We start from the raw sequence: 20,681 nt of genomic DNA on the forward strand, positions 1-20,681 counted from the left end.
GGTGTGCAGCCACCGAGGGGGGGGATTTGGGGACAATTACCCCACTGCCTGTCCCCAGACCTCACCAGAGACGTGACATCGTGCTCCCTTGGTCCCTCAGCTGCTCCCAGTCCCTGGCAGCGGGGAGCCAGATGTCCCCAGATGCCATCGCTGTCCTCACCGGCTTGTGACAAGGCGGGGGGGACACACACCAGCCCCCTCCCCATCGGTATCGTCCCCTGTCGCGGTTCGCAGGGACAATCTCTCCCACCGTGGGACAAAGAGCTTCGCGTCCCTCCCTGGTGACCCCGGCACGGCCGCGGGAGGTGACAGCACGGTCGGGGGCACCGAGGTCGCCGGCGGCAGGAGAGCGCGGAGCCCTGGCCGGGCACCGTACCGGCACGGCCCTCCGGTCATCTGACCCCCCCCCGCCACGTCCCAGCCCTATAAATCCCCGTCCCCAGCGCTGAGCCACGGACAAGCCCCGGTGTCACTGTCACCGCCATGGGACGGGGCTGCTCCTTCCTGCTGCTGCTGCTCCTGCTGCCCCCGGGTCCGCGAGCCGCCGTCTCGCTCCTGCGCTACCGCTACGACTGCGGGGACCACGGGATGCAGCTGCTGGCGCATCCTCCCCCCGGCCGCACCGTCCGCTTCAAAGTCATGGGTGAGAAACTGTCCCCCCGCCCAGGTCTCCTTTTGGGGTGACATGTGCCGGAACCCTTGGGGTTACTCCAAAACCTCAGTGCCGCGGGGTGCTGGTGGGGAAGATCCCATCCTTGATGGGATCAGCCTGATGGATTGGGTGGGATTTTTGGCATGGGGACGGTTTCTGAGCATCGCGGCACCCAGTTGTGTCACCTCACCTTCCCACGGTGTCCCCACAGACGAATTTGGGACCCGCTTCGACGTGGCCAATTGCTCCATCTGCCTCCACTGGCTCAACACTGGGGCGGATGGCACCGTCATCTTCTCCTCCGGCTACGAGGGCTGCCACGTCCTGGTCAAGGTGATGTCCCCATCTCCGCCGTTGTCCCCTCCTGGTGCCAGCAGGCTGGGGGGTGACAGCCCCTCCTGTCCCGCCGCAGGAGGACCGGTACGTCCTGAGGGTGCAGCTGGAGGAGCTGCTGCTCAGCGGGGTCCTGGTGGCCTCCTACCAAGTCAACATGACATGTCCGCAGACGGCGGACGATGAGATCGTCAACACCCGCACCGAGCAGCAGCCCGGCCGCGGTGACACCGGCCGCCGGCCCCAGAACAACGTCCTGGTCCCCCTGTCCCAGCCTGGCCTCCTGCACCATGTGTCCCAGTCTGTCCTCACCCACCCAGGACCCCAAATCTCTCCCCAAAGCCACTCGGAGCGGGGACATCCCATAGCTCAGACCCAGCCTGTCCTACTGCACCCAGGGATTCAGTCCCAGCCCAGCCAGGCTCGCCCAGGGCTCCAGCCCCACAGCGGCTTCATACACCCGGGCATGCAGCCCCCAGCCCGGCCTGGGCTTCAAAACCCAAACCGGGCTGGTTTGGTGCACCCCGGAGCTCAAACCCAACAAAACCTCCTTCGCCCAGGGGTTCAGACCCAAAATCAGCCAGGACTTGTGCACCCTCCAGCTCAAAACCAACCAGGTTTTCTTCGCCCAGGGGTTCAGACCCAAAATCAGCAGGGACTTGTGCACCCTGGAGCTCCAAACCAACAAAATCTTCTTCGTCCCGGGGTTCAGACCCAAAACCAGGCTGGTTTGGTGCATCCCGGAGCTCAAACCCAACATCTTCTTCGTCCCGGGGTTCAGATCCAAAACCAGGCTGGTTTGGTGCATCCTGGAGCTCAAACCCAACATCTTCTTCGTCCAGGGGTTCAAAACCAAAACCAGGCTGGGCTTGTGCGCCCTGGAGCTCAAAACCAACCAGGTTTTCTTCGCCCAGGGGTTCAGACCCAAAGCCACCCTGGTTTGGTGCACTCTGGTGTTCAGTCTGGCTTAACACACGCTGGTGCTCAAACTCAAACTGGCTTTATACGCCCAGGAGCTCAGCCCCCAAACCAGCCGGGTTTAACTCGCCCCAGCCTTCAGACCCAGTCCCAAACTGGTCTCCTCCACCCTGGGCTCCAGAGCCAAACTGGGCTGTCTCACCTTGGTCCCCAGTCCGGTTTAGTCCACCCAGCTCTGCAGAGCCAAACTCGGCTGGTCCATCCCCAACCCAGCCTAATGCACCCAGGACTCCAGTCCCACCCAGGTTTGGTCCATCCTGGGTTCCAGGCTCAGCCTCAGCCGGGTTTAATGAGTCCAGGACTCCAGCCCCAAGCCCAGCCTGGCTTACTGCACCCTGGGCTTCAGTCTCAGCCCAGGCTGCTGCAATCCACGGCTCTCTTCTACCCCTCGGCAGGGGCAGGTAAGGACACGGGGCGGGACGGTGGGGGACACTCTGGCAGGGGGACGCTCAGGGTGACAATGTGCCACCCCAGGGACGCAGCTGACGCGGGAGCAGTGCCAGGTGACGGCGGGGAGGATGGCGTGCGTGGCCCCCCCGGGCCGGGAGCCGTGTCTGCAGGCGGGGTGCTGCTACGATGACATGGACCGTGTGGTGCCCTGCTACTATGGCAACACGGGTAGGATGTTTGTGGGGGTCCCTGGGGACACCCCGTCTTCATCAGGGGGGTGACGGGTGCTCATGGGTCACCCGCCTCGTGTCACAAGCCACCGTGCAGTGCCTGCTGGACGGTCACTTCGTGCTGGTGGTGCCGCGGGGACTCGTCACCCAGCCCTACAACCTGGACAGCGTGCGCCTGGCCAGCGCGCAGCCCGGCTGCCAGCCCCTGCGCGTCACCGACGCCTTCGTCATGTTCCGCTTCGCCGTCACCCAGTGCGGCACCACCGTCCAGGTTCGGGGGCGTCTCCTCCCCAAAAGGCGCTCAGAGCGCGGTGGGGACACTGACACCTCGTGCGTGTCCCCCCAGGTGATCGAGGACCGGCTGGTCTATGAGAACCAGCTCATCTCCACCATCGACGTCCAGGGGTCCCCCCGCGGCTCTGTCACCCGCGACAGCACCTACATGTAAGCAGAGTGGGGGGCGAAGCTGGGACACCCCCTCGGCAACGCCTGTCCTGTGTCCCATCCACCTGCAGCACCCCCAGACCTGTCCCCCCCACTTACCAGAACCCCCAGGACCCCCCTTCCTTGGGGATACTGGGGGGTGCTGAAGATGCCGGGTGGGGGGGACACCCAGTTCTGCTCTGCCACCCCCAGCCTTCAAGCTCGCTGCATCTACAACGCCAGCGACCTCCTGCCGCTCCGCATGGAGGTGGCTGTGCCCCCCACCGTCAGCCCCCTGGCCGTGCAGGGGCCGCTGGGGCTGCAGCTCCGCATCGCCACCGGTGAGCACCCACCCTGTGTCCCGCCACGTCCCCCCACGTCCCCCCACCCTTGTCCCGCTCACCCCCTCGCCCTCCCCGCAGATGAGAGCTACAGCTCGTACCACGCCGAGGGCGACTTCCCGCTGGTGCGGGTGCTGCGCGACCCCGTCTACGTGGAGGTTCGGCTGCTGCACAAGACAGACCCCAACTTGGTGCTGGTTCTGCACCAGTGCTGGGCATCCCCCGGCGCCACCGGCACCACCGAGCCCCAGTGGCCCATCCTGGTGGATGGGTAAGTGGTGGTGGGGCAGGAGGGTGTGAGGGGGGTCACTGTACCAACCAAAGGTCCTTCTCGCACACCTAGGTGTCCCTACACGGGTGACAACTACAGGACACAGCTGGTGCCGGTGGGACCGGCCACGCCGCAGCTGCCCTTCCCCAGTCACTACCAGCGCTTCGTCATCTCCACCTTCACTTTCGTGGAGCCGCCATCCATGGCCGTGCTGGAGGGAGAGGTGTGAGGGTCCTGCAGCATCACCCCAAGGGGTGGGCAGGGACTTCAGATGTCTCCCGTTGTCCCCTGAGCCCCCCAGTGTCACCAATCCTCCCTCCCACCACGTTTTCAGGGTGCTGGTGCAGCATCTTCCTCTCCCAACTCCACAACTGCAACGAGGACCCCACTCTTCTTTTTTGGGGGGTCAGAGCCCCTTCTCGGGGTGTCCCCCAGCCCCGCTGAGTCTCACCCCCCCGTTCTCAGGTGTACATCTCCTGCAGCGCCTCGGTGTGTCACCTGGCCCAGCCCGAGCCCTGCCGGCCCTCCTGCCAGCTGGGAGTGCCCTCGCGTGAGTCTGGGGGTGCCCGTCACCTGCCCCGGCCTGTCGCCCCCCCGCCTGTCGCCCCCCCCAGCTTCCCACCCCAACCCCCTGCCCCTCCGCAGGAGCCCGCCGCTCTCTGGGAGACAACGGGACAGCTGAGTCTGAGGCCACCGTCACCTTGCAGGGAAGCATCGTCTTCCCCAAGGTCCACAAGGCACAGAGAGGCTGAGGCCAAAGTGATGGGGTGAGTGTCCCCTCCCCACCTGAACTGTCCCCCCCTTCATCCCAGCTCTAACTCAACTCTTCCTCCTCCTCTTCCTCCAGCCAGACACCACTGGACATCCCCCAGCAAGCTGGAAAAATAAATCGGTTCATAATGTGGTGGCGGTGGTGGTTTGTCCCTTGGGGACAGTCCCTTGTCCCCATCCCAGAGCTGGTGGCACCCAAACCTCCTCTCAACCCCCAAGCCTCCTCTCTGCCTTCCGTACGCCCAGGATGACACAGCGCTCCGGTGAATCATTCTTTTATTTCCTTACTGAAACTAGATCACTGCTTACAAAACCTGCACTGTGTGTCGCCCCTCGCCCTGAAATTCCACACCCCTGCCCCCCTCCCTGACCACAAACACCCCCCAGCGCCGGGGCTGGAACCTCCCGGCGCGCGTTACAACTGCAGAAGAAAAACTAAAGGCAGAAAAAGACACACACGAAACTCAAAAAGAAGAAAACTAAAAGGAGAAAGCGCAGAAGGCAATGAAGAAGCGATAAACCACTTGCTCCCCTCCCCACCCCAAAATTCCCTCCCCGAGCCCCAGCGCGGCAGCGAGACCCGCCCCCCCCCCCCCCCCCCCAACCCCGTTACAGGCTGTAGAACTTGAGGCTGCGGTCCATGCCGGTGGAGGCGATGAACTTGGCGTGGTGGCCAAAAGCCACTCCCGTGGTGAGGCCGCTGTGCTCTGGGGGGAGGAAATAAAATAAAAACCATCCTGTGGGGTCATGGCAGCAACTGGGGACAACCCCCGCCCAAGGGTCTTGCTGCGGGCAGAGGCACTTTTCATCCCCACAGACCCTAAAAAGCTATTTTCTATCCCCCAAAAAGCCATTTTCCATCCCCGAAAAGCCATTTTCTAGCCCCAAAAAACAACCTAGAGCTCCCCCCCGAACCTCTGCCCCATCTCACCTGTGAAGTGGAGGATTTCCGTCCACTGCTTGCAGATGTAGATCTGCACGTCCGTCCCGCCCAGCGCCAGGTAGGTACCGCTCTGGTCGAAGATGAGAGACTTCACCTGCGGACAAGGGAACGAGGCTTCAAATCTGGGCCAAAAAGCTCCAAAAAAACGGAGGGTTTTTTGGGGTGCTGGGGGGGCAGCACCTCTGCGTGGGGCTCCCCCTAAGCAGAAGACAACGGTCAGGAGAAATTCTGGGGTGATGGAGAGCAGGAGAGCAGACGCATCATGGGGACAAGGGGACGGTGACGCACCTCAAAGTTGTTGTCCAGCTGCAACGTCTTGAAATTCTTGAGTTTGCGCAAATCCCAGAGTTTGACAGACGAATCGTCAGCCGCCGTGGCCAGGTAGTAGCCGTTCTCTGAGAAGGCGATGCTGGTGATGGGGCCCGAGTGGCCGGGGAAGTTGGCCACGTTGGTGCGTTCCTGGGGATAACACAGTTAAAAGGGTTAAGCAACCGGTGACAAACCCTCCTTTTTGTCACCCCTTCTCTTGGGGACACAGCAAATGCTTTATTGTCCCTCGACAAGACCAGTTACGGCACCAGAAGCAGCCGCTCTTGAGCTGAAACTTTGTATTTGGAGAGAAAAACTCACAAGAGTTTCCCCAAAACCTCGTACCAGCATCGCACCCCAGCCTCAACGCTCTGCCAGGCACCGAACCCCCAACATGTCACCTCCCTGTCACCCCCCTGTTCCCCCTACCTTCAGATCCCAGATCTTGATCTGAGAATCCATCGTTCCTGTTCCAAAAATGAGCCCGTCCGGGTGGAACTGGGCACAAGTGAGAGCTGCAAAGACACAAAGAGGAGATTCCGAGGGTTGAGGAGATTTTCTGATTTTTAGCAGCCCCCCTCAGAGTTATTTTGAGCTCCAGGTGGAAAATTTCCCTCTCTCTGAGCTCACAACAGGCCCCCCAGGGTGGGGAGACTCATCTTACCACAGCCAGAGCTCTCATCTGTCACCTTGGTGAGGACACGGCCTGTCTGGATATCCGAAAAAGCCCAATACTGGAAAAAAAAGAACAAAAATGTTGAGCAGAGAGAGAGGAGAAGGCAGGAGGGGGGTCTGTGACTCTGGGAGGGTCTCACCTGGTCGTCGGAGGAGCTGAGGAGATAATCGCCCGTGGCGTGGAGGCTCAGCCCCGTGACGGAGCCCTCGTGGGCACGGACGACCTGCACGCAGGAGGCGTTGGGGACAGACCAGATGCGGATGGTGGCATCGGGAGAAGCCGAGAACACCAAATCCTAAACAGAAATGAGGCAGAGATGTTATTAACACCAAAAAAAAAAAACCAACTCTCCATCTGAGGGAAGTTTTGACAGGCCCAGCACCAGAAACTGGCCCAGAAAAGCAAATTTGGTTGCGACGGAAGAGGCAAAACGCCGGGCTGAGCGCACCTGAGATGGGTGGAAGACGACGCTGGTGACCTTCTTGGTGTGTCCCTTGAGTGTGGCCAGGATCTGCTCTGAGCTCTTGTCAAAGACAATAACGTTTTTATCAGCCCCGCCTGGAAAACAAAGCAAGAAGTGGTGAGAGACGCATCTGTGGCAACCAAGGCCAAGTTCATCCACTTTCCCTGGCAATCACCATCCCCAGCAGCTTTGCCATGAGGCCAGAGAATCCCTTGCGCCCCTTTGCCCCACCTCTGTCCCCAAAAAAAGGCACAAAGGGACCCGCTTCCAGGCAGGCACAGGCTCTTGGTGACACCATGCGAGTCCCTGGCAAGCGGAGGAGCTTCCCTTACCAGTGAGGATCTTGTTGGTGTCCGAAGGACAGAGGTCCAAGGCGAGAATTCCCGGGATGCTGGCGCTGTGCAGCCCCTGTGCGATGGAGGAGGATGCCAGATTAATGCCACAAGCAAGAAAATTCATGCCAGGAACAAGAAAATTAATGCCACAAGCAAGAAAATAAATGCCACGAGCAAGAAAACTGTGGGCTGTTGCACAGAGTCACAAATCTGTCACTTATCGATGCTGCAAAGTGGCACAGGAGGGGCCAGGGGGATTTCTTGAGCCCCCACCTGCATCATGGCACTCACCACGTGTGAAGCAACCTGCCGGTATTTGCTGAGCTCCTCTGGTTTCACCAGCTCCTCTGGCACAGTCTTGCCTCTCTGCGAAAGGAAAACAGCGCGGAGATAAAACGTCAGGGGCTCTCGCAGCACAGCTCAGCCACCACGGTGTTTTGGGAGCAAAACAGGGCCATGTACCTTCTTCCGCTCCGTGGTCAGCACTGTTGCCTTGTCTTGAAGCTGTGAAACGAGAAGGGGGTCACAGTGGGGTTTTCCTGCGGGGAGGAGGGGCAACAACTACCGCTGCGGGCTGGAGCGGCGTGAGTAAAAAGCTTTTACCTTCTGGATGATCTCGGGGGTCATGCCTGCAAGCTCGCCCAGGTCCATGGACTCGCCGGCTCCCTGCGCGGATGGAAATGGGGCTGGTTAAACCCAGAGAGGGGACGAGGGGACATCGGCAGCGAGAGGGGAAAGCACCCAGAGGGGCAGCGGGGACTCACCGCCACATTGGGCTGCGAGGACGGCACCGCCTGCGGCACGATGAGCCCGGCCTGTGGCTTCAGAGTGGCCAAAGCTGCGGGGGAAGAGAAAAACCGCGAGTTTATAAGGTGCTCGGAGGTGAAAGGAGACTGTGTCTGGTGCGGCGACAGCCACCGAGACCCCTCGCATGCCCGAGATCTGCAGCCCCCACCCCGTGTCACCCCACGTCACCTTCTCTGGCAGCGGTGACCTCCTTGGTGAGGCGGGCGATGACGCGGCAGGCGGCGTCGTGCTGGTAGAGCGCGTGGGACAGTTCCTGGCGTGTGGTCTGGAGCTGCTGGCGCAGCGTGAAGCTGTGCAGCATGACGGCGTCCTGGAGAACAGGCAGAGTCAGGCAGGGAAAAGTGCAGGCAGGGAGAGGAATAGGCTTGGGGTCGAATCCTGGGGTCAGTTTTGGGCGCCTCACGCCAAGAAAGGCCCTGAGGTGCTGAGTTCAGAGATGGGAACAGAGCTGGGGAAGGGGCTGAAGCACAAGTGGGGAGCGGCTGAGGGAGCTGAGGGGTTCAGCCTGGAGAACAGGAGCTGAGGGGAGACCTTCTGATCTCTGAACTGCCTGAAAGGAGCTTGGAGCCAGGGGCGGGTCAGGCTCTGCTCCCCAGGAACAAGCACCAGGACCAGAGGAAACCGCCTCAAGTTGCGCCAGGGGAGGTTGAGGTTGGATCTGGGGAACAATTTCTTCCCCGAAGGGCTGTGGGGCATTGGAACAGGCTGCCCACGGCAGTAGTGGAGTCACCATCCCTGAAGGGGTTGGACAGACGGAGATGAGGTTCTCAGGGACATGGGGCAGTGCCAGAGGTGGGAGAACAGTTGGACTCGATGATCTTGGGGGTCTTTTCCACCCAAAACGCGCCTGTGAAAGCTGCAGGCTGCTGCTGCCCCGGTTACTCACCCATTCATCCTGCAGCGCCTTGAGGATGGCTGGGATGCTGGTGGCGGACGGCGGCTTGGGCCGGATCGGGTGGGCGACTGGCAACGAGACAACACTGTCACCCTCCCAAAAACCCCCTCCCGCACCCCCCAGTCCCCGCAGGACGGGAGAACCGGCACGACCCCCCCTCCCCGCGGGTACCTTTGATGTCAATGAGCTGCTCCTCGGACAGGGGCTGGTTATTCACGGGGTCGGTGCCATTCTCCGCAATGTATTTCTCAATCAGCCGCCGCTCGTAGACGTGGTTGGAAACCGGGGAGACGCAGGGGTGCTCCGGGACCTCGTTGGAAACTGCGGCGGGGAGGGGGACGGGGGTTATGGTACCGAAAGGGGGCTACGGTATGGAACGGGGGCTACGGTATCGCCCGGGGGTTACGGTACCGAACAGAGGTTATGGTACCGCCCGGTGGTTACGGTACCGAATGGGGGATTACGGTACCGAACAGGGGATTACGGTACCGAACGGGGGATTACGGTACCGAACGGGGGATTACGGTACCGAACGGGGGATTACGGTACCGAACGGGGCCTCCCCGCCCGGTCCCCCCGTCCCCCCGCTCACTGGAGCAGATGAGGGCCATGGCGGGGGCCCGGCAGCCGCGGGGCTCGGCCTGCGGGCCGCTCCGCCTCCACTCGAAGCTCCGGTGCTGGTTCCGGTTCCGGGCAGCGCTCGCGACGCTCCCACCGGCTCACGCGGGCGCCGCCACCGCTCCGCCACCACCGGAAACGGAAGCGCTCCCGGCGTGCCCCGCGCCAAAGCTCCCCCCCCCCCCCACCTCAACCAGTAACGACGCCTCCCGGCGTGCCCCGCGCCCCGCCCGTTGTTATGGCGACCGCGTCCCAGCATGCACTGCGCGCGCGGCGGCGCGCACCCCCCTCCACGGACTACAGCTCCCGGCGTGCCCCGCGGCGGCCCCCGGACTACAGCTCCCGGCGTGCCCCGCGGCGGCGGCGGCCGGTGCGTGTGTGCGCGCGCTCCGGGCCCGCCCGGCTCCGCAGCGCCCCCGCGCGGCGGCGGTGAGCGCTGCCCCAGCCGGGGGGGCCCGGGCGGGTGGGGATGGGGCGGGGGGGGCGCGGGGACGGGGTGGGGGACCCGGGACTCGGGCGGGGACACACAAGGCGCGGGGCACCGGGGGTGGGGAGTCCCGGGGTGGGGGTCCCGGGGTGGGGGACACGGGGGTCCCGGCGGGTTTGGGGGTGTCCTGGCGGGGGGGGGCGGCCCGGAGGAAGAAGTGTGGGGGGAATGGGGGTGGTAATTGTGGGGGGGAAGGGGGAACCCCCCGCTCGGGGGGAACACGGGGACACCCCGGGACCGGAGACGGACGGGGCGGCTGGGGGGGCGGGAGCGGGGGGTCCCGGGACGGGGCGGGTCCGGGGGGGCCAGCGACGGCTGCGCGGCACCCGCGCCCTCCGCCGGGCCAGGGGCTGTCACAGTGACCCCCCTAAACCGGGCCCGCGACCTTGGGCTGGGCGTCCCGGTGACGTCCGACCTAAAGATAGCCGGGCGGGGGGGGACACAGGGGACAGCTGCCCCAAAGCCGCCCGGAGGTGGCCCCGCCATGGCGGGGGGAACGTGTCAGCACCGCGGGGGGGTCCCTCTCCCCACAGAGACCCCGGCCCGGCGGCGGGACGCACACGATGTGGGGTGACGGGGGGCGCCGGGCCCTGCTGGCCGTGCTGCTGTGGGTCCCCCTCCTCGGGGTGACAGCGGGGGACAGCCAGGACGGGTTTGGGGGTCCCAGCGCTGTCCCCGATGACCTGTTGTCACGGCTGGGCCGAGCCACCTGGGACACCCTGGAGAGCTGGGTGGGTCCCCAGCCCCTGCGGCTGGTGGCAGAGGTGAGGTCTGTCCCCGCTGTCCCCTCCTCTAGGGACACGGCGGGGCTGCCACCCACTGCCACCCCTTTTTGTCCCCGCAGAGCCTCTCCGCCGCCCTCTGGCTCGTGTCCTCGGGGATCTCGGTGGCTTTGACCACGCTCTGCAGGATCATCGGTGACCTCCTGGCCGCCTCCGGTGTCACCGGTGAGCGTCGAGGGGAGGTGGGGGGGGATCACCCCGGCTTCATCCACCCACGCCGGTGACACCGGTGACACTTTCCCGCAGGTGACCGGCTGGTGCGTGCAGCAGCACTGGCTCCCGGGGAGGTGCAGCGGGTGCTGCTGTGGGGTCTGGTGGCTCTGGCGGGGTCCTGGGTGCTGTCACGGGTGCGGGGGCTCCTGCTCCCTGCCCTGCGCTGGGTGACACTCTGCTGCTTCCTGGGTGCCTTCCTGCACGTCACTGCGTCCCCCGAGAGCCCCACGGCGCAGGCGGGGATGCTGCTGGGGCTCTGGGTGCTCTACACCCTTTTGGGGAGCCTCTTGGCCCCCCCAAGCTCCAGCGCCCGCCTGGACGCCGCCGTGCGCAGCCTGGAGTGGAAGGTGGAGGAGCTGCGGCGGCGGCAGAAGTGGGGGGGCCCTCGGAACTGGGAGGAGTGAACCCCCCGCACCTTGGGGCGTCACACCAGCTCTGTACCCCCGATTTTGCGTCCTCCATGCTGAGCACCCTGCGCCCCTTTCTCTGCGCACCCCTCACCCCTGCCTCTGTAAGCCCCCCCCACCCCGGGGTGCACACCAGCCTGGGAGCCCCCCAGTGTCACTGAAGGTCCCCTCATCCTGCTGGGGGGGCCCCCCTCAGTGCAGCGCTCCCAAAACTGGAGCTCCCCTCCCTGCACACACACCACAGTGCCTTAACACCAGCCATGAGTGCCTTCCCCTAGGAGGAGTCGCATGGCCCCCTTTTCCCCCCAGCCCCAAATCCAGCCTTACCACGGTGGGGGGGAGCACCCCAATCCCCCCTACCACGGCAGGTGGGAGTACAGGAACACCCCAATCCCCCCTACCATGGTGGGGGGGACACAGGGACACCCCAATTCCTCCTCACCCACCCTGGTGGCTGTTGTGCCCATCAGAGGGGACCTTGCTCCTCACCCCAGGCATCACCCCAGCCTAAAATGGGGGGGGGAGGGGGCGTCTCTGCTCATTTGGGGGGGTCACGCTGTCAGTCCTTGGGTTTTCAGCTGCTTTTTGGACTGTTTTGATATACGGTTCTGAATAAAGACGGTTTCACCCTGGCCTGGCTCAGGTGCTGTCCCTGCGGGGGGGTTCCCCTTGGGGGCTGCCTGCCCCCCTCCGCACCCCACTCGGGCTGGGGGACATGGGTGGCACATTTCGGGGACACAAGAGGGTGTCACGCTTGCCCTACACTTGTCCCTCTCCTTCTGTTTGCTGAGGAGGAGGGGGAAGGGGGGGTTGATCCGTGCCAGGATCCGTCCCCTTGTCCGTGTCCCCATCGCCCTCCAGTTGTCCCCGCTGCCTGCTCCTCCTGTCCCCGGCAACAGCTACCCTGCGGTCCCTCCCGTGTCCCCAGTGTCCCCCAGTTGCCCCAGTCGGGGTGGGACAGGGAAGGATGGACACGAACTGGTGTGGGAGTCCCCCGTGTTGGGGGGGGTCCCTCCGCATGACCCATTGTGTCACCTGGGGGGAACTGGGACAGGGATAGGGATAGGAATGGGGAGAGGGATGGGGACAGGGGTGGGGAATGGGATGGGGGCAAGAATGGGGACAGAGATGGGGTGGGGAGAGGGATGGGGACAGGGACAGGATGGGAGTGGGAACAGGGATGGGGATAGGGAAGGGGACGGGAACAGGGATGGGGACAGGAATGGGGATGGGGAGTGGGATGGGGCTGGGGACGGGGACGGGAGTGGGACGGGGATGGGGACAGGAACGGGGCCGGGGCGGGAGCGGTGCCCGGCGCTGCCCAGGGCCGGTGTTTAGGACCCGGCGGGACGAGGCGGCGCCGGTGCCGGTCCCGCCCCGGCCCCATTGTCTGGGCGCGGAGGCGGAGGGACGGGAGCGGCGGTGCCGCCGGCACGGAGGCTCTGCGGAGCCAGCCCCGGCCATGGCCCCCGCACCGGCCGCGGTACCGGCTCCGGTACCGGCCCCGGGGACGCGGCTGGCGCTGCTGGCCGCCGCCCTGCTCTGCGCATCAGGTGAGTGCGGCGGCACCGGCGCCGACACCGGGACCGGCACCGGGACCGGCACCGACACCGAGACCGGCACCGCGGGCAGCCCCGCGCCGGGGTCCGCACCCGATCGCGGGGGAAATCCCCGCCATCCCGCGTGGATCCGCTCCCACCGGGGGTCCCGCGATCCCGGGCGACCTGTCTCCCCGCATTCGGGATCGCCGGGATCCGCTCCCCCCAGGTTCCCCCTCCCCCCTTTCCCCGGATCCCCCAAGATCCCGAGGGGATCCGCTCCCCCTCTGCCACATGCGATCCCCCCAGGAGCGTGGGATCCGCTGTGATCTCAGGGGGTGGATCTCCCCGCCATCCACACGGGATCCCCGCGGCCCGAGGGATCTGCTTCCCCCACCCCGTGATCTCCCCGCTCACCCGATCCCCCGCGATCTGCCCGCGGGGGGAGCTGCCCCCTCCCATGCCCACGGGGAGCTGTGGATCGGGTGAGATCTGTCCCCCGTGGGGAAGGGGGATCCCGACGGGATCTGTTCCTTGCGCATGGGGATCCCGGATCCCCCCACCCTGGGAAACCTGTCACCATTCCTGTCCCCCCGGGGGGAGCGGGTCCCCACCCCGGTGGCACAGCCGGGGCAGCCTAACGAGCGCCGCTTCGTTAGTGGGGAGCAGCCAGGCCTGGGGGGGAACCACGCTGGACCCCCCAGCGCTGACCCTGGCATTAGTGGGGTGTCACCGGGGGGGCACAAGGGTTGCGATGGGGCAGCATCCTGGGGTGCAGGGTGTCCTTGTCCCCAAGAGGGCAGCGGTGGCCAGGGGGGTCCTGGAGTGGGTCGTGGGGGCAGAAGGAGGGACGTGGGGGGACTGGAGGGGTCCTGGGGGCAGAGGGAGGGAGATGGGGGTGCAGGGGGTCCTGGGGGCAGAGGAGCTGTCACCAAGCTGCAGCATCAGACTGTGGGCTCTGAGAGCCCCACTCGCCACCCCTTGGCACCCTTTGCCTCCGTGGCCACCGAGGCCGGTGACATGGCCCCTGTCCTTGCAGCGAGGGGCGATGGGGACCCCCCCGACCCCGTGTACCTACTGGCGGATCTGGAGGTGCTGGGGGTGCCTGAGTATTACCGGCTGCAGCGGGCGGACCAGGACGTGCCCCCCAACGCCTCCCTGCACGCCCGCACCGAGACCTTCCTGCTGCTGCGGCACGGTCCCCCTGCGCACCCCCTCGTCCGGGCCACCTACCCCCCCTTCAGCACCCGCCAGGTAAAACCGCCCCCACAGCCCCCGCCACCCCTGGGACGGCCCGGCCCCCCAACACCGTCCCTGTACTTTTTTTGCAGGAGTTGCCCACGGAGCCCCCCCCGGGGGGGGACGGCCCCTCGGCGGCGTGGGCCATCCGCGCCGTGTCCCTCGAGAGCGCCGTGTCCCCCACCGAGCCCGTCGCCCGCGTCCTTTTCCATCTGCAGGGTCCCGACTGGCTGCTGGGGCAGCGGGACCACCTTAGGGACCACCTTGGGGTGCAGGAGCACCCTGGGGCACGGGAGCACCCTGGGGAGCACCCTGGGCAACGGGAGCACCCAAGGGAGCGCGACCGCCCTGGGCAGCGGGACCACCATGGGGTGCGGGACCACCTCGGGCAACGGGAGCACCCCAGGGAGCACCCCAGGGATCGGGACCACCCCGAGGAGCGGGACCTCCCGTGCGTCGCCCTCCACGCGCACCACCGTGGCCGGGTGGCCCGTGGGACGTGTCGCCTGCAGGTCAGTGCCGCCCACCGGGGCAGGAGCCCCCCACCCTGGGGACCACCCCGCTCATCCCCCCGCTGACCTGTGACCCTGTTTTCCACCCCCCCAGGCACCTCTGGGCGTCTGCGTGGTGGAGCTGGAGATCCCCCCGCGCTGGTTCTCCCCGTCCCCACGGGCAGCCGACCCCCCCGGGGAGCCCCCCGAGCCAGTTGAGCTGCACTACGGTGTGGTGGGGCCAGGGGAGTGCGGCGGTGGAGGGGGCCGGGAGCGGAGCCGCCGCGGGGGGGACGCACCCCAATACCTGGGGGCTCTGGAGCTGCGGGCGGCCGAGCCGGTGCGGTGGCAGGAGGTTCGGCTGGACGACAAAGTGCTGCTGCGGGTCCCCGATGCCACCTTGCGCCCGGGACAACGCTTCACCGCCACCCTCGCCCTGCGCAACAACTTCACCGCCGACCAGCTGACGCTGCGGTGAGCCCCCCCCGTGGGCAGGGAACCCCCGCCGAGCTGGGTGACGGGACGTTGTGTGACGGGGGTTTGGTGACAGGATCAAGGCGAAGAAGGGGCTGCAGGTGGTGGCCGCCCGCCCCGGTGTCCCCAGCGCCTGGAGCGCCCAGCTGGAGCGCACGCGGGGTCCCAAGCACTCCACGGCCGTGGTGACGTGTCGGCGCAGCGGGGACAACCGCGGCGGATGGAGGTGGGGGCGGCGTGACACCCCGGGGGTCCCCGGTGTGGGAGGGGGCTCCTGTGTGGGGGCCCAGTGCAGCCCAGTTAGAGCAATAGGGGTCTGTGCGTGACACTGCCTCCGTCCCATTATGGCCCAGTTGAAGCAGGCATCCCCATATAACCCGGGGGGACCTGTGCATTGCACCACTCCCATCCCAGTATAACCCAGAGGCACCTTCATGTTGTGCTGCTCCCATCCCAGTATGACCCAGTTGGTCCAGGGGGACCTGTGCATTGCAGTGCTCTCATCCCAGTATGACCCAGTTGGTCCAGGGGGACCTGTGCATTGCAGTGCTCTCATCCCAGTATGACCCAGTTGGTCCAGGGGGACCTGTGCATTGCAGTGCTCTCATCCCAGTATGGCCCAGTTGGAGCAGAAGGACCTGTGCATCACACCACTCCCACCCCAGTATGGCCCAGCTGGAGCAGAAAGACCTGTGCACTGCACTGCTCCCATCCCAGTATGGCCCAGTTGGAGCAGGGGAACCTATGCATTGCACCACTCCCATCCCAGTATAGCCCAGTCAGGGCAGGGGTACCTCTGTGTTGCACTGCTTACATCCCAGTATGGCCCAGAGGGACCCCTACATTGCACCACCGCCATCCCAGTACGGCCCGGTTGGAGCAGGAGCACCTGTGTTCTGCATTGCTGCCATCCCAGTATAGCCCAGGGGGATCCGTGCATTGCACCAGTCCCACCCCAGTAGGTCCCAGTGGGGGAACTGGGGGGCACGGGGCAGCCCTGACCCCCATGCGGTGGCACAGGGTGGCCGACTCGGCCACGTTCCTGCACCTGGAGCTGGCGGTGGAGAACGGGACGGTGGGGCTGGCGCCGGGGGGGCTGGCGCGGCCCCTCACCTGGCAGGTGGAGTACCCGGGCCAGGACCCCGAGGCCCAGAAGGACAAACTGGTTTGGGAGATCCAGGTGTCAGAGCGGGACGTCCGCGCCCTCGTCCCCCTCGTACAGGTGGGTACCCGCAAACCAGACCCCCCCCCCAGGTTATGGGGAGGCCACACGCTCACCCCCATTTACCCCCAGGAGCTGGAGATCCTCAACACAGCCCCGCTGACCGGGGTCCCCCGTTCTGTACCGGTCAAACTGGTGATGGTGGAGGCGGGGGGCGGCGTGACCGAGCTCCCCGAGCCGCCGGGCTGCGAGTCGGCCGACAAACAGGTGCTGCAGGTGAGCGTGACCCGCCGTGTCCCCCCACTGTCCCCTCGCCCCTCTCAGGGGCTGCCCGCTCCCCCTCTGCGTGTTCCCCCCCAGGTTTCGGACGCCTGCGACGCCGTGTTCGTGGGGGGCAAGGAGAGCCGTGGGGCGCGGGGGGCGCGGGTGGATTTTTGGTCGCGGCGCCTGCACGCTTCACTGCGCTTCACCGTCTGGGCGCCGCTGCTGCCGCTGCGCGTCCAGCTGGGTGACACCGCGCTGGAGCAGGTGCGCGGCTGGCGGCTGCCCGGCGGCCCCGAGAGGTGAGATCAGTGACCGTGACCCCCGCCACCGCGGCCGTGGGCGAGGGGGCAGCTGGGAGCGGGTGCTGAGCCCCACCGCGCTCGTGACGCGTGTCCCTGTCCCGCTGAGCCCCGGGGTGTCTGAGTGCGTGTCCCCTGCCCTGCTGAGCCCTGGGGGACTTGTGGCACATGTCCCTATCACGCTGAGCCATGTGGGACTTATGACACGTGTCCCTGCCCCACTGAGCCCCATGGCACCCCTGAGATGCGCCCCTGCCCTGCTGAGCCCCCACATGCTCATGGCACATGTCCCTGCCCCACTGAGCTCTGTGGCACTTGTGACATTTGTCCCTGTCCCGCTGAGCCCTGTGGCACTTGTGAAACATTTCCCTGCCCCACTGAGCCCCCACACACTCATGACACATGTCCCTGCCCCGCTGAGTCCTGTGGCACATGTCCCTGCCCCACTGAGCCCCACGGCCCTCGTGACATGTGTCCCTGCCCCACTGAGCCCCACGGCACTCGTGACACACGTCCTTGCCCCACTGAGCCCCACGGCACTCGTGACACATGTCCCTGCCCCACTGAGCCCCACGGCACTCGTGACACGTGTCCCTGCCCCACTGAGCCCCACGGCACTCGTGACACATGTCCTTGCCCCACTGAGCCCCACGGCACTCGTGACACATGTCCCTGCCCCACTGAGCCCCACAGCCCTCGTGACACATGTCCTTGCCCCACTGAGCCCCCACGGCACTCGTGACACGTGTCCCTGCCCCACTGAGCCCCACGGCACTCGTGACACGTGTCCCTGCCCCACTGAGCCCCACAGCGCTGAACACCCCAGCCCCTCCGAGCCCCCACGCACTCATGACACCCCCCAGCAGCCCCGCGGAGCTGGTGACACCCGTGTCCCCCGCAGTGCCCCGGCGGAGGCGGACGAGCCCGGCGAGGAGGGCGATCGGCGGGCGCGGAGCTGCCGCCCCCAGTACCAGCGCACGGCGCTGAGGATCCTGGCGCACTTTGTCGCCCACCCCCTGGACGGTGGCCGTCACCTCGCCTACCTGCCCGGTCCCCAGTGGCTCCTGGATGTCACCCACCTGGTGGCCAGCCGGACCCGGGTGCAGGACCCCCGGGTGGCCACGCTGGAGGGGGACACTGTGATCGGCCGGGAGCCAGGGGTCACCTCGGTGGAGGTAGGTTTGGGGGGGGTGTCACCTTTTGGAGGGGTGCAGGGGAGTCCTAGGGGGAGAGAGAGGGAGATGGGGGACTGGAGGGGGTCCTGGGGGCTGGAGAAAGGGACAAAGTGGGGCTGGAGACCAGGACAGGGCATGGAGAGGATGGGGACACAGAGGCCACGCAGTTTGGGGGCTCACAAGGTCCCCCCCGTGTCCCCCCAGGTCCGCTCCCCGCTCTCCGACTCCATCCTGGGGGAGCAGATGCTGGTGGTGTCAGAGGAGAAGGTGACAGTGACGGAGCTGCGTCCCCAGCTGGTGGCTGGGCTGTCCCTGACGCTGCGCCCAGAGCCAGGTCACCCTGGTGTTGTCACCGCCACCGCCTTGAGGACAACCACCCTGCGTGCCCCCAAGCAGGTGAGAGGGGTGGGGGGGATGCTCGAGATGCCTGGTGTCCCCAAACCCCGGTGTCACCCACCTGGTGTCCCTGGCAGGAGGCGACACTGTCCGTCTGGCTGTCCTTCTCCGACCGCACGCTGGCCCCGCTGGAGCTGTATGGGCAGGACGCAGCCTTGACCTTGACCTCGCTTGACCCCGCCGTGGTCACCGTGTCACCCGGCGTCCCCGCCGCCCACCCGCGGGTGGTGGCAGAGGGCACGGGGCGGGGGGCTCTGCTGCAGCTCAGCCTGCACCCCCCGGACGCTTGTCGCCGTGGCCGGCACCGCGTGGCCACGTTGGCCACCGCCGCCGCCTGGCTCGAGGTGGGGGACAACCGGCGCGTCCCCACGCCCCGCGGCGGCGCCCCCCGGCCCAGCCCGCCCTTCCCACGCGCCGAGGGGGCCATGTCGGGGGAGGCGGCGACGGTGGCCACCGAGCCGCGGCGGAGGGTCCCCGCTGGTGTGGGACCTTCCTCCACCAAGCTCCAAGGGTTGGGGTCCTCCTCCGAGGAAGAGGAGGAGGGGGAGGAAGGCTACGGCCACGGCCGCGCTGCCGGGGACGAAGAGGAGGAGGAGGATGAGATGGTGAAGGCTCCGCAGCGGGTGACCGACCTGGAGATCGGCATGTACGTCCTGCTGGGGGTCTTCTGCCTCGCCATCTTCATCTTCCTCGTCAACTGCATCTTCTTCGTCCTGCGCTACCAGCAGAAGGAGCTGCCGGACGCCGGGGCCACCCCCCCGGCCCCCCAGCCCCACAACTGGGTTTGGTTGGGCACCGACCAGGAGGAGCTGAGCCGGCAACTGGACCGCCGGCAGCCCGAGCCCCCGGCCGCCCCCGCCGCAGCCGACACCGGGCGCTGCTGCTGCGACGTCCCCGCCGCCACCACCGCGCCGGGTGACCGAGCCGGTGTCCCCCCGGCTGGCACTGCCACGCCACGCAAAGACACCCCGGGGGGCGGCGGGAGGAGGAAGCGGGTGGAATTTGTCACCTTCGCCCCCCGCCGCGTCCCCGAGGAGCCCCCCCAGCCTGTCCCCAATGTCCAGTCCATCCTGGTGGCCGGTGACGATGACATCCGCTGGGTGTGCGAGGACATGGGGCTGCGGGACCCCGAGGAGCTCCGCAGCTACATGGAGAGGATCCGGGGCAGCTCCTGACCCCCGGGGGGGCAGCCCCCAGCCCCCCCCAAACCAGTAAGGGACCCACCTCCTCCTCGTGTCACCTGGGCGGGGGACGTGTCCCCTGTTCCCCAGGACCGCTGCATGTCCCTCTTGGTGGCCTGAGCCACCCAAGGGACCAGCCCCAGATGGTGGGGGGGTCTCCACCCAGCCTGGGGTCCACACCAGCCCCCCCAAACCGCGGTGACATCGGTGTCCCTACTGCTCGGCTCTCATTGCGACATTGTGTTCATAGTGATGATGATGATGATGATGGTGACGAGTCCTGTGGTCTGATCCCAGGGAGGGGCCCGTGCCCCCCCCGCTTCACCATTTTGTACGACTGACATTTTCTACGCCCCACCCCGGGGAGGGGCGGCCGCCGGGGGCTGGTATTTATGGCAGATTTTTAAAATTCTGACGTTGTTACAAAAAAAAAAATAAAATATTTAAAAAAAGACAAGTGTCCTGTCATTGTCCCCGGGCTGGCGGGGGAGAAAGTTGGAGACACAGTGAGGGGGCCAGAGAGGTGACAGAGGTGAAGTAACCACCCCAAAAAGCCGATGTTCTGCCGGATGAAGGCAACCCCCCCACCAAAAAAAAAAAAATGATTGGGGGGGGGTGTGTTATTTTGCAGCCTGATTTCCTAAGGAAATGGGGCTGGGGGCTGTGTTTACCTCCTGTAGGCTGATATTTTCCATCCAACTCAGCAGCGAGACAGTGAGAAGCTTTTCAGTTTCCGCGAGTTTAAAAATAATAATAACAAAATATATATATATATAAAATTGGTAGGTGAGAAAGGCAGGAAGCTCAGAGGAGACAGACAACGGGCAGGCACCCCCACCAGCTCTCCATGCTCCCAAAATCCCCCCCAGACCACATTTTCTTTCACGATTTTGGGTGAAAGCAGGTGGCACATCTTTGGGGTCACCATGGGGGTGTCCCCTGAAGGTCCCTGGCCATGTCCCAGCTGCTGGTGGCCTCGAGAGCATCCTCCTGCCCCAAAAAACGGGGGAGGTGGAGGGAACCCCCCTGCTCTGCGCCGTCACCCCATGGAGCTCGGGGGACCCTGAGGTGCCACCGGGGATCTTGTCCCATGAGGTGCCACCGCTGATGTCCCAAGCCCGTGACATGGTGACTCACC

General features: G+C 65.8%; 4 protein-coding genes across 5 annotated transcripts; 3 read left to right on the plus strand and 1 right to left on the minus strand.

Moving 5' to 3' along the window:
• The first annotated feature begins 483 nt into the window (after window positions 1–483).
• ZP1 (zona pellucida glycoprotein 1) lies at window positions 484–4,370 on the plus strand. Its single transcript, XM_065636227.1, has 11 exons — window positions 484–643; window positions 864–985; window positions 1,065–2,364; window positions 2,438–2,581; window positions 2,670–2,854; window positions 2,930–3,027; window positions 3,220–3,347; window positions 3,429–3,618; window positions 3,691–3,841; window positions 4,084–4,168; window positions 4,264–4,370. The coding sequence occupies exons 1-11, from the start codon at window positions 484–486 to the stop codon at window positions 4,368–4,370; spliced, it is 2,670 nt and encodes an 889-aa protein (XP_065492299.1).
• A 622-nt stretch (window positions 4,371–4,992) lies between these two features.
• On the minus strand, window positions 4,993–9,588 carry PRPF19 (pre-mRNA processing factor 19). Its single transcript, XM_065636230.1, has 16 exons — window positions 9,410–9,588; window positions 8,989–9,138; window positions 8,809–8,885; window positions 8,091–8,232; window positions 7,880–7,953; window positions 7,719–7,781; window positions 7,578–7,619; window positions 7,407–7,481; window positions 7,113–7,188; window positions 6,766–6,875; window positions 6,457–6,612; window positions 6,306–6,375; window positions 6,071–6,156; window positions 5,621–5,791; window positions 5,321–5,426; window positions 4,993–5,096 (listed from the first exon to the last, which is right to left on the minus strand). Exons 1-16 carry the CDS (start codon window positions 9,426–9,428, stop codon window positions 4,999–5,001), a joined length of 1,515 nt encoding a protein of 504 aa, XP_065492302.1. The 5' UTR covers window positions 9,429–9,588; the 3' UTR covers window positions 4,993–4,998.
• On the plus strand, window positions 9,427–11,956 carry TMEM109 (transmembrane protein 109). Its single transcript, XM_065636899.1, has 5 exons — window positions 9,427–9,456; window positions 9,515–9,805; window positions 10,456–10,686; window positions 10,767–10,869; window positions 10,951–11,956. The coding sequence occupies exons 1-5, from the start codon at window positions 9,427–9,429 to the stop codon at window positions 11,319–11,321; spliced, it is 1,026 nt and encodes a 341-aa protein (XP_065492971.1). The 3' UTR covers window positions 11,322–11,956.
• Window positions 11,957–12,741: 785 nt separating this feature from the next.
• On the plus strand, window positions 12,742–19,933 carry TMEM132A (transmembrane protein 132A). Of its 2 annotated transcripts, XM_065636216.1 has the most exons (11): window positions 12,742–12,877; window positions 13,902–14,116; window positions 14,194–14,613; window positions 14,708–15,066; window positions 15,143–15,292; window positions 16,087–16,288; window positions 16,361–16,504; window positions 16,589–16,791; window positions 17,693–17,966; window positions 18,171–18,362; window positions 18,440–19,933. In XM_065636216.1, the coding sequence occupies exons 1-11, from the start codon at window positions 12,787–12,789 to the stop codon at window positions 19,535–19,537; spliced, it is 3,348 nt and encodes a 1,115-aa protein (XP_065492288.1). In that variant the 5' UTR covers window positions 12,742–12,786; the 3' UTR covers window positions 19,538–19,933. The 2 variants fall into 2 exon arrangements, with proteins under 2 accessions (XP_065492288.1, XP_065492287.1); XM_065636215.1 differs by having other exon boundaries at window positions 16,361–16,791.
• Window positions 19,934–20,681: the final 748 nt, after the last annotated feature.

The sequence above is a fragment of the Caloenas nicobarica genome, chromosome 5, assembly GCF_036013445.1.
Source record: "Caloenas nicobarica isolate bCalNic1 chromosome 5, bCalNic1.hap1, whole genome shotgun sequence".
Taxonomy (NCBI): Eukaryota; Metazoa; Chordata; class Aves; order Columbiformes; family Columbidae; genus Caloenas; species Caloenas nicobarica.